This window comes from Macadamia integrifolia, chromosome 9 (genome assembly GCF_013358625.1).
Source record: "Macadamia integrifolia cultivar HAES 741 chromosome 9, SCU_Mint_v3, whole genome shotgun sequence".
In the NCBI taxonomy this organism is placed as follows: Eukaryota; Viridiplantae; Streptophyta; class Magnoliopsida; order Proteales; family Proteaceae; genus Macadamia; species Macadamia integrifolia.
Window position 1 is genome coordinate 27696704 of NC_056565.1, and position 12432 is coordinate 27709135.

Sequence of the window (12432 nt, forward strand, 5' to 3'; positions counted from 1 at the left end):
AAAACTGTTTATTGAAATCGTTTATGTCAGTATCGATATAATGTTTTTTAATTTGTTTAATTTTCATTTTAAGGAGTGAAAAGTTTAAATCATCGGTTTTGAACCGATTAGAATCGGTACTCTATTAAATTGATTATATATATTAGACCAATTTAAAAAAAGAAAAAGCCTGATTAGTCCCTAGCAAAAAAGAGATATATACTCTCTGGTGTTTACCAAAAAAATATATGCTCCCTGGTGTGTTATATTGGATTTATACCATGTAAATTATTTTAAATTATTTGTATTTTTTAAGTCACAATCTGGCATCTAAATTTGACCTAGATGTCATGGTAAGGGTGTCAATCAAAATGGTTCTAGAAATTCGTGATGTATATGTATCAATTTCAGTAACAAAGGAGTCAATACCAATATCATCCCGTTTAGTTAACAGAATCAAACTTAGGTCCGGATCCCAATTATTAACAGGATGGGATGAGATGGAAAGGTATCATTATTAATAGGATGAGATGAGATGAGATGGAAAGGTATCGTTATTAACAGGATGGGATGAGATGGAAAGGTATCGATTCTAGGTATGGTAGAAAAAGGAGAAGAAATTCAATTGGTCCTAATGAAATGGTTCCATTATTAGTATTGTAGATTTTTCATTGTCATGGAATCTAAAGTATTCTTTATTTAAAAAAAAAAATTAAAACAAATTAGAATACAAACCCATGATAAATTTCATGGGTTTATTTCTTCAAGCCCTTCATGATCGCTTGTAAACTTCTTAAAATAACAACTAAGAGTTAATGATGAACAAATAAATAAGCCTCAATATAGTTTTAAAATTTTAATGCTATCTCCAAATAAGGGTGCATATAACTTTAACTTGACTAATCCTAAACACTTTTTTTTTGTTAACTAAGCTGTCCGGGCCAGCTTACTCGCACCTCTACTAATCTTCAAGAGACTAGCATAGCAACCCACCTGGGACAGAATTAGAGACCTTGCGGGTTCTTTCAAGACATTGGGACAGAATTAGAGGTTCTTCACTACCAAAATACATCAAAGTATGACCATAAAACCGAGATTCATTGTCGATAGGTATTATGGACAGTATACTAAAAGTGGATGCCTCGTTGGCAAAATATCTTGCGCAGCCCCTACACTTAAGCGCATGGGTACCGATGATACTCCATTGATACCCATGTATTGACCCCCACATCAACACATGGAAATACACATCCATTTTAATTATATATAATTATGAAAGAAATAAACTATACTCAACGTGAGATGGCCCACAGAACACCTCATACTAAGAGTGCCTTTTCCCTTATAATTGAAGATGGATCCCCATTTTTTATTTATACATAAAATTTTACATTCACATTTTTGTATGAAATATCTATTACTAAGAATGCATAAAACCACCATCACCTCTCCTGGCTGATATCTGTCGTGCTCCGGTAGTTTCATAGCACAGCACCAAGGGATGACTTCTTTCATTTAAAAGAAGTAAGTTTTATTTTCTCAATTTTCAAGAGGACTAAACAACCGTGTGATTGTCTCATAGAAATAAGAAGAGTCAAACTTAAAATCATCACACCGTTTCTAAGGTAGAGGTCCCTTTTCAACTGCGCTACCCCTTGGGGTTAGTTAGCTTTATTTATCGGTACAGTACTAGAACCTTATGAGTTAGTATCAATGTACTACGTTTTTCTTTCTTCTATTGTCTCAATTCATCAATCTAACTTCGCCCCCGCTTGTGATCCACGGATGCCCTGAAAATTTAAAACAGAATCACAGAGTAGACATACATTCATTAGTAATTGAAACTGAGAAAAATAAATAAATAATAAAAAAGAAAAATACCATGAAAAACAAAGCAATACTAAACACTAATTCATGAGTATGGATTTCAGTCTCATTCTCGTATGGTGTTTGATCCACACTTAAACTTTACTTAATCTTTTAACAAAAACTTTAAAAGAAATGTGACACTTACCGAGTACTTGCTCGGCCGAGAATCTCTTGGAGACGTCCTTTGAAAGCATCTTTCGCAGAAGATCCTTCGCCGCTAGTGACACAGAGAAAAAATTCCGAGTAGGAAAGCGGAGATTCCCACGACGTACCGCCTCAAAGATCTCAGCCGCAGAATCCCCATAAAAAGGAGGGATTCCAGACAACATTATGTACATAATAACTCCCGCACTCCAAACGTCCACATTCTCAGTGTAATCCCATCCAGAAAGCACCTCGGGAGCAACATAGTAAGGCGTCCCAACGATCCCTTTCATGGGTAGCCCGTCGTGAAAGATCTCAGCAGATCCAAAATCAGCCAGCTTCAGCCGATTCCGACTGTCAAAGAGTATGTTATCAGGCTTAATATCACGGTGAGCAACGCCCTTCCGGTGACAATGAGCGATCGCCTCCATCAAAGGTAACATAATAGCAGCAGCTTCGACATCGGAGAAAGTGCGTTTGGAGATACGATCGAAGAGGTCGGAAGAATCGCAGAGCTCCATAACGATGTCAAGAAAAGCATCGTCCTCGAAAACATCGGCGATTTGAACGACATTAGGGTTGCCGCTGAGATGTTGCATAATCTTGGCCTCTTTCTCGATGCATTCTCGATCGACGGAGTCGGAGAGGAGACGTTTGTCGATGGATTTTAAGGCGAAGAAGTCACCGGATGTAGGAAAGAAGCACCGGAAAACGGTACCGAATCTTCCCTGACCGATCTCTTCATAAACCTGGTAGAGCTTCTTCAATCCCTCGCTCATCTCCCAGATGTTTCTGTTTAAGACACGTGTTTAGAAGATGAAGGAAAGCAGGTCCGGCCTCTTAGTATTTATAAAAGGGAAGAGGCCGTAAGAGTTCTAGTTAATTTACAGTTGGACAGTTGAGAGGATTCCTCAAATCCGAATGTTTTATGGGAATATTCGTTGATTTAGTTTTCCACAACGTGGCGTGTCCAACGGCTTATTTCTTTTCCACAGCCTTGCTAGGCAAGTTCTGTGATTTCGTTAGAAAGTGAGAAAGATAAATTTTTTTTTTCCGTTTTACCCCTTTCATTTGAAGGAAAGCATGGGTTAGGGGTAGGGGTGTCAATCGGTCGGGTTGGTATGGTCTCGATCGGGTTTAATCGGACTTGAAGACTTTCAAGGACTGCATCGTATCCGCTCATTTAACTAATTGGGCTTAGTTAATGAGGACATAGTACGCTTTATATTCGATCGGTCAGTCTTAGACTATAATTGAGTTATTAAAATCAAGCTTTAGTTGGATCTTAACCAAGTTACAGACCTATTTAGTGTTAAACAAGATTTAACCGCTTTTTAAATGACCCATTCAAAGACTCTCCCCTTTAGGCCCTTACTCCTAAATAATTAGCCGACCTTCACCTGTAGTGCTTCACCTGTTTGTTTCTCTGGATTCTATCTGCAAGAAAGAGAGTTGGGACTTTTGGCTCATTATGAACCAATAACCTAATCCATGTGCCCCACTATTTTGACAAGCCCTTCTTCTCTAGTCTTCTCTGTTACTTTAAACTCATTTATATGAAAACCAACTAAAGCTGGAGATTTCAATGGCCTTAACATCTGGCTTCTTCACTTCTTCCTTTGGTACTGTGACAGTGAGTACTCCATTCTCCATGGTAGCCTTCACCTAATCCATCTTGGCATTCTCAGGCAACCTAATCCTCCGAAGGAACTTGCCGCTGCTCCACTCAATTCGGTGCCACTGATCATTCTTCTCTTCGTTCCCTTTGCTCCTCTCTCCAATGATATGATCTTAAGGACTCTTGCGAACAGTGAAGAAATGCTGCAAATGGTGACAATGGGGACGCACAGCCAGGCAGCACAGCAAAGGGCTAAGGAGAAACTAAGAGGAAGGAGACTAGGAGAGGGTTAGTCCGTTAGGGTTTTTGGTTACTTTTTCTTTACATTTTATTCTTTAATTTGGGGGGTAAAATAGGAATTCCACACACATTAAAAGGGTCGGGCCAAGTCAGTGCACAATAGGCTGGTCTCGATCGGTTCTTATTCAGTCGGTCTTTGATAGGCGCCCAACGGGCCAAGTAACAAAACCAAGACCGACTGTTTGTAAATGGGTCGGGCTGAAGCCGAACACGTTTGATAAACAGTCTAGGCCGGGTTGGTCTTGGGTTTGACAACCCTAGTTAGGGGTGCAACATCGTCGAGTTGCGTAGGGTTTCTTAAGATCCTAACTCAACCTTATGTCCTCAAAATTTAACTCAGGCCTAACTCAATCCTATCGGGTTCATGTTTAGACCCAATCATGTCAGGTTCATATCAACCCAACCTGCCCCTAGTTGACCCCTTTAGGGTCGGGCTGGGTTGACATTGGTTTCTGCAATGGTTGGATTAACCTTGATTGACATGTTTTTTCCATTCATATCTTATACATTAAAAAATTATAGAAGAATGAAATACTAATATGAGCCTTAAATTCTAGTATAAAACTTCAGGATTAAATTTCGGGTCAGGTTGGGTCGGGTTGAGGCCTCAATTTAAGCCCGACCCATCCCTGATCCAAGGTTGGGGTTTTTCAACCCTAACCCGCTGTTTAGGGGAAAAAAAACTTGGTCCAAGCCCTGTTCAGGCTCAAGTTGGATCAAGGTGGGTTTGGATTGCCTGGGCCAAACTTTCATCCCTAGAAGAAAAGAGCACTACCTGATTTGTGCACGCACTCGTACGCCAAGACAAAAAACCAATTTGGAGTGCTACTTTAGTCGTGCTGCTACAAGAGCCATGCGACTAGCTAACATTCTCTCTCCCATATTTATAATTTGTGAAAATGATGGGGTACAATGACTGCCAATCACAATAAAAAATATTCTCTTTTTATTTATTTATTTTAATTAGATCTCTCTTTTCATTGACATGTGGACTCTCCTATAGCAGGTGGCACCACCAATGTTGTTCCACGTTCTGATAAGTGGGGATTTCAGTTTTCTCCCTTAGAGCTGTGGAACGGCTGACCAAGGTCTCCATCATACGATTACCTTCTCTACTAAAAGTAATTCTGTAGCCACCCATCATCATCTTGTTGAGTTTTCCAAACATTAGAATAATGTTTTTGAATAATGGTTCCAGCCATGGCCATGCAACCTTCTGCCTTGAAACCATGAGGATACACAGCCAAGATCACATTAATAGAGAAATTTTGATTTTCTTCCTATCCCTTCTCTTGTTGTTGCTGGATCCATGTTTTCGGAATCACAACATTCTTCTGAAGGATGATATCCTTCTATTATTAAAGCATAACCTATGTCTGTTTTCATGGGCTTCTTGAGCTTTTTTTTAGTTTTTATTTTTTTTTTCTTTTATTATAGGTTTTTTAGGCTTGTTTTGCGTGGCTTTGATGAGGACCAAATTTCATAATTTTTTTCCCCACACAAAATAGGAAGGCTAAAGTTTTCTATATCTTAGCTCATGCTGACCTTTAGATGTGTGCGTGGCGGTGTATAAGTGCATTTGGGGGATTAGTCAGGTTAAAGGTCTGGATGCTGTTGTTAATAGGAAAAAAAAATTCTACATCTTGCATAATTTTAAATCAATCATATTAATTTAGTAAAAAAAAAAAAAACCATATCAAATTGGTCCAAGTTTTTCTTAACAGTTATGGTCATCCTCGTTCTCACCTGATGGGTGCAAGGAAATAGTGAAAGGCATTTTGGATCTCTAGAAAATAGAGGGGAGGGAAATAATAATGACCTTAGATTGTTTCCTTCTCCTAACAAAATTTTGGCCTAATTAATAGAAAATTATCATCTAACAAAGTCTCGTGAACATTGGTTCATGAGACTTTCATTTACAAAGCATTCTTTTATTTGCTATTTGGACAATTCAGTTGGGGCTTTCTTCGCACGCTTAAGCCTTGACGCAATTTTTTAGCTATATCTTGCTATTGTTCTAGCTTTGTCTAGTCTCGGTCTACCATGGAAGGCTCTGATCTAAAACGTTTCTAGATTCTTTACCCTCGCGGGTGCCTCCTGGGTAGTTCCCAATGAAGCAAAATCTCCATCCTAATCGGCACAACTATAAACAAGGGAGATTCTATTTCATTGGTAGCTACCCATATGGGTAGAGAATCCAGAACCCCTCTAGAACCTCATTAGACTTAGCGGAAGTATAACGTGTTAGTGAAGAGAATATAATAGATGAATTGAAATCCGGCCCTTAGCTTAGTCTATATCCTCAGTGTTGGATATGTATGTCTATCATTCTCGATTTATTAATAAGATTGTTTATTTTCATTTATGTATGACACTATTTATTGGACTTGTAAGTTATTCCATGGGTATTCACCCAAAATTATTCTCAGCTAGGGATAAGACCAGACATCTTATTCATAATCTCATTATATTGTATGTTACCAAAGATGTGACTTCAGTACACAAATGTAAATATACATACTGTATGTATATAGAAAAAAATCTAATAAGAATCTCACATGTATTACTGTTAGTTGTGTGAGGAAGGAATTCGTACTTGGCACTTGACCTTTGACCTGCGAGATCCTATTTGTTGCAGTGTTGTATCACGTGTTTTTATAAACCAATGGTTGATGTCCAATGAACTATATATCGGTACACTGGACATGTGGACCCACATTATTTATGAAAGAAATCATTAACATCGGATCCACTACTCTTAATTGGAAAATATTGAAGAGAGAGAATATCTGTGCTTGATTTGATAGAAATCTGGTACCAGTGTCATTTTTGCAAATTGATTACAAAGTAACTTTCTAATATAACAAAGAATACTTAAATTATTATATTTTATTTGAAATATTTTTTGGATTTTCGATCATATTCATGGATTCTCTAAAACAGACATATGCAATAAGTTGGGGTTAAGCAGTATTAAAATACTACACCTCGTTATGGGATATTTAAAAAATAGAGGGTCTTATATGCAAATTAAAGAGTTATTATTACATGATTAATTATATTTTTATTTATGGTAGTAAATCAAATTTAGGATATCCATCTCAACCGACCACATGTCATCCATTCTTTTCCCCCCAAAAATAACCTAGCCATGACTATAATAACAATCTAAAGATCCAACCACAATTCTCCACTATAACCATGCTAGGGTTATAAATACCCTCGAATAACCATGGTCAAGTTAACAATTATAGGATCATCCATAGAGAAGGGGGGCCAACCTTCCAACAACCGTCAAGATCAACCACTATAAAAGAGGAAGGAAGCTCAGATCTCAGATATTGGATAACTTGAACACTCAAACTCTATCTCATTTTCCTTATTCCCTACTGACTTAGGCATCAGTGTCTTCCACCGGAGCCTCCTCGATCTTGTCATCATCTTTTATCGATTGTGTAGAGGTCCAGCTGAGAGAGAATCTACAACAACACTACTTAATATTTTAATTGTAAGATTGGAATCAAAGATATATAATTACACAAATTGCTCTAAATTTCTTATCTAGTTGTATATTCTCACAATTAAGCCTACCTACTTTCATTTTATTTATATTACTAATTTGAATTTAATCCAACTTACTAATAAAATGGTATTATTGAAATAATAAAAAAAAAATTATATTAAAATACCTAAGAAAAACTATTACGTGGCAGGTATATGTGCATGATGAAACCTGGTTCTTTTATTATTGATGAAGAAGAGCATGTCATACTCCTACTCCCTATCCTGCTGCTTTCTTTCCTTTCAAATTATGATTGGTGAAGATTATGTCATAATCTCCCAATCCATATGAATAAGACTCTGATGTTATTTAAGTTTGTTAAATCGGAAACAAGATATTGTGAGTGAAAGCTATATACTCTGCGGTTTGCAATCACAGATGATGTCAGCAATTTTAATCATGATTAATGAGCTCTTAATTTTATAGAAACATTAACACGAAATGTTGAGTGAGATCACCTCCACTAGCTTGTTGATTCTTAAATCATTATTTAATTTGTTCTACTGTTCTTATTCACTATATAATACATATACTAATGGCATGAGACAAGCAAATACAAACACAATGTAGCAAGTTTGTTCTCTGAAGAACCTTCCAAATCATCATTTGGCCAGTTTCTTTCACAGTGGTTGACGACTCTACCTACTAGCTTCGTTTATCAGCTTTGCTTATTTTCTCTCTACTTCCCCTTATATATCTCATCAAAACCCGTGGAATTTTGAAAGAGCTAGGGGGTGAAGAAAACAAGCAGCCAACAGGTAAGTTTGTTTCTGAGAAAGTTGTCAAACTTTCCTATACTATTATTTCCCACCCCACTACCTCCCCTGTAAACAGACAGGACTTTAGTGATCAAATCCCTTTAGAGGGTCACATTTCTACTCTCAGTCCTTGAATTCGCCCTCTCAAAGTGTGAGTGCACTTGATCTTCAAACCCAAATGTTTTATTTATTTATTTATTATTATTATTATTATTAATTTTTTTATATATAACCCCAAATGTTTGAGAGCATGCTCTAAAGAGAACGAGTCCATGGGTTTAGTGTATGCTTAGAAAAAGAAAAATGAAATTTTGACTTTTAATTGAAAAATCTAAAGTTTGGAATTCTTAGTGGATCAGACATTGAGGGTACTTCTATGGTTCATCATCCTTTATTCTTCAATTCAAGTAACTTTTAAAGCCCATCTACATGTACTTCCATCTATAATTAAATATGGATAGATGCTTTGAAGCCATTCTCTATTTTGGGGAAAATGATGTATACAATTTCAGTAGTATACGTCCTCTCATATTCTCATATTCTTTTCTATCTAACCATAAGGGCCCTTTTTATACAAAATTTTATGCATTCCATCTCATACATCTATTGGCTTGGCGTGGGAGATACTAATATATGTGGGCGGCTTGTGAAATCTCTCCCCAAAAAATCAAATAACCACTATAAAACTCCAAATGTTTGAAGTGAACTCAAAGATTTAATATGTGAGTCAACAAGTGGGCTAGGCATATGGTAGCACATGTTGTGCTTGCTGGAAGTCTATTACTACCACGAGATCTTGAGTTCATGTCTTTTGGTTCACATCTTCTCCCATGGAATAGAATAGAACATTATCAATAAAAAAATAAAAAATAAATAAATAAATAAAGATAACATGTGACCAATTTAGATGTTTATCCAATGGTTGAAAGAACCTCAAATTATTTCCCTTTCTACAATGTGTGATGTATTATTTATTATCAATATTTTAGAGACCCCCTCCTCACACCCTTATTTAAATATATATATATATATATATATGGGAATCTATTTCTTCCACGTTACACCCATGCACAGTTTTTTTTCCCCTATTTATTCAATTGAAGATGACTTAATTAGCAAAACGTATATATATTTATAGGCCTTTTAATTTGTGCTTGAAAACCATGGGCGGTTTTGGATTATATAGTGTTGTTAGCTGTTACATACATCATAAAACACTAACCAGTGTCTCTAACAAAAATGAAGAATTAACTTATAAACTTTAATAAGTTCTTATAGCTTTTTAATTTAACTATCTTGCATGCTTCTTAACTAAAAATATATATAAATATATATATATATATATATATGATTAAGAAAAGAAAATGAATTGTATGTGTGGGTGGTACAACTGATTAAAATATCTAAATTTGTAATGCAAGCTGACTACTTATCCAGTAAACAAAATAGATAGAAACAACTAACAAGTAACCATCGGCTTACAAGAGCATTATTATGACGTATCAACAGGTTTCAAGTTTCTTCTTCTCCCCCTCTAGCTATCATAAAAGAAGACAAGTAGTGCTCGCAATGAAATTTTTGTCATTTTGTTAATACATAGAGGTGGTTGAAAGATGAATCTGCAATGGACCTCTATGATGATAATCATGTCCCTCAGGCCAATAAATTAATTGCTCTCCATGAAAATCACTGGAAGTTGACATATATATAAATATATATATATATATATATAAAAGATGACTGTTTTTAATTAAGAAGGTTGTGTTGATCATGAGTCATCACTATGAAGTGCTCACACAACTTAAAGATTCTTCTTGGTATTGTTCTTTTGACAGTTATTTTATTCTCGTGGCTCTTATCCAGATGATGATCTGTTTCTCTCTTTCTTTTTCTGTTTTTTGCTAGCAATGGGTCGTGAGTCTCCTGACTAATCCCGTTGGTCTATATCAACCACACAATTGTGTAGATCGAGTTACATCGGGATTGAATAGGAACCAGTTAACTCCGAAAGTAATGATGAATATTAAACACCCTGCATGAGTGATCTTAAGAAAGTAAGAGGAGTCGAACTCAAAACCCATGCTTCCTAAGGCGAAGGTTCTTGTCAACGTCTCTTCATTTCTCAAAACCTAATTTAGTTAGGTCCATGCTGATGAGTTATTTTACAACTTCACACACATGCATCTGATCCTTGATATCTTTTTCTTTCATGAATCATCAAAATAAAAAGGGTTATTGAAAGCTCTACATAATAGGTTCCAACTAAAATATGAATGAATTGAACTGCTGACGATTTAGTTTCCTTCACCTTCACCATCAGTTATTTGACCTTGTCATTGAAAAATATATAAAGGGTAAATGTCATCCTTTACTCTCAAGTCCCTACTTTTATTGTCTGAGGTTGACAATATCCTTGTGCAGCGGATCAGATCTCATTGTTGAAGAGATTATCTTAACAAATTGAATCCTATTATCAAACCCCTAAAGAGACAGGGATGAATAGGTACCCAACCCTAAGCCGTGCCTAGGAGATTATAAATGTTGCATTCTCTTCTAAACCAAAAACAATGGCCTAGGACAATATGAACGAACATAGATAGGAATGTGTCGGCTCCTAATATTGCAGCATGGGCCCTTTCTTACCCCTGTTTGGGGTTATAAGAGTCTTCATTTCATTTACTTGCCATAGACAAATGTCCCAATATGGGGGAAAAAAAAAATAATCCTAGTTCTGAGTCTATTACCACTGTTCATAGAAACCTCCAAACCATGTCTCAAACCCATGGGCTAGTTTTGATTGCCCTTAGACATATGTACATATTTGATTCCACCGACTTTGAAAGATTAAAAAAAATTGTGAAGGAATCTGGGGAGGGGGGAGTGTGATCCCTGCGCCTAAGGACATGGGACGAAATGAGCAGCCTTCCCCCCACCCCATTTTATTCAATTGATTTTGAAAGATAAAAAAATCTTTAGGGATCTGTGGGCGGAGTTCGATCCTTGCGCCTAAATACATGGGACAAAATAATCAGCCTCTCTCTCTCCAAAAAAGGAAAATGATGCCTCTGTAAATGATTCCTTGTGTGCTTCCAATGGCACACGCATACTAGCTGCACTATCTAACAAGAGACACTTCTCTAAATCTTTATTTGATAATATTCTCAAGTGTGTGCAATAAAAAATTCCGGTTGAAAAGAGAAACTTTTGTCAACTGCAAATAAGGAAAATTTTATCAAGGCAATTAAAACTTGCATCTCATCATGTGGGATTTGGATCCTCTATGGCGTAACATGGTGTCCGGCACGCATCCAACACCTAGAAACGCCTTGGGTTGTATGCGACCGCCTTCGGCTCTGTGCCAAGGTGTTTATGGCCGTTGGATGGGCACCGGACACTATGTTGCACCACAAAGGAATTGAATCCCACCATATGCAATGTCAATGGTCTTGCTCCCAATTGGCAAGGGTGATAAACTTGATCAACTACTGGGAAACTTCAGGTGGAAGGATAAATCAGACAAAGGAGAGTTCTGGACTAACAAAGCCCAACTATGTTTGGATGAACGAGTGGGTGGTATGGGCTTCTATGATTTTGGGAGCCTTAATGTGGCCTTGTTGGCATGCCAATGTTGGTGAGTTTTCTCACTAAAATCTGCTTTTTGGGTTTTTGTCCTCAAAGGTAAATACTTTCCTTTTTCATCTTTCCTCGATGTCTCTGCTAAACATTGTTGCTTATGGGCCTGGTGAAGTCTTCTTATGGGCCGTTCTCCGCTTTTAGATGGGCTCCGTCTTTCTATTGGTAATGGGGCCTCGACTCTCATCTATTCTGATGCATGGGCTCCCACTTTGCAGCAGGCCTGAATTAGAAAATTACCTGTGAGGCCTAGCATCCATAAGGTTGCTGATCTAGATCCTACTAGCGTCGGGATCCTCTCCTGCGGATGGGCTACTCAGATAGGTACCCGACAATTGAAAGGATCAGGTCATGTGTTAGGGTACGTGTTCAGGTCCTCCCATCCAGCCAGATGCCTCTCTGGGCAGTCCTGGCCACTGGAGAGCATCTGAATCCTTTCTATTATGGGTGTTGTAGTTTTTTCTTTTTTTTTTGGTATAAAAAATCTTATTAAAACCAAAATAAAGTGCACTACAGCCAGTTAACAAGATCCAAAGGCCAAAAATCACTTTTGGCCCGACATTAAACTT

General features: G+C 37.1%; 1 protein-coding gene across 1 annotated transcript; it reads right to left on the reverse strand.

Annotated features, from left to right (window-relative positions):
- Positions 1–1314: 1314 nt before the first annotated feature.
- LOC122089934 (phosphoenolpyruvate carboxylase kinase 1-like) lies at positions 1315–2813 on the reverse strand. The gene is made up of 2 exons (XM_042659707.1): positions 1994–2813; positions 1315–1769 (listed from the first exon to the last, which is right to left on the reverse strand). Exons 1-2 carry the CDS (start codon positions 2769–2771, stop codon positions 1723–1725), a joined length of 825 nt encoding a protein of 274 aa, XP_042515641.1. The 5' UTR covers positions 2772–2813; the 3' UTR covers positions 1315–1722.
- Between the last annotated feature and the right edge of the window lie 9619 nt (positions 2814–12432).

Excerpts from the sequence above, each read along its gene's own strand:
- LOC122089934 (XM_042659707.1), bottom strand. The coding sequence starts at position 2,771 with ATGAGCGAGGGATTGAAGAAGCTCTACCAGGTTTATGAAGAGATCGGT. Across the intron at positions 1,770-1,993 it reads CTCGGCCGAGCAAGTACTCG|GGCATCCGTGGATCACAAGC; the intron begins GTAAGTGTCACA and ends TTAAATTTTCAG.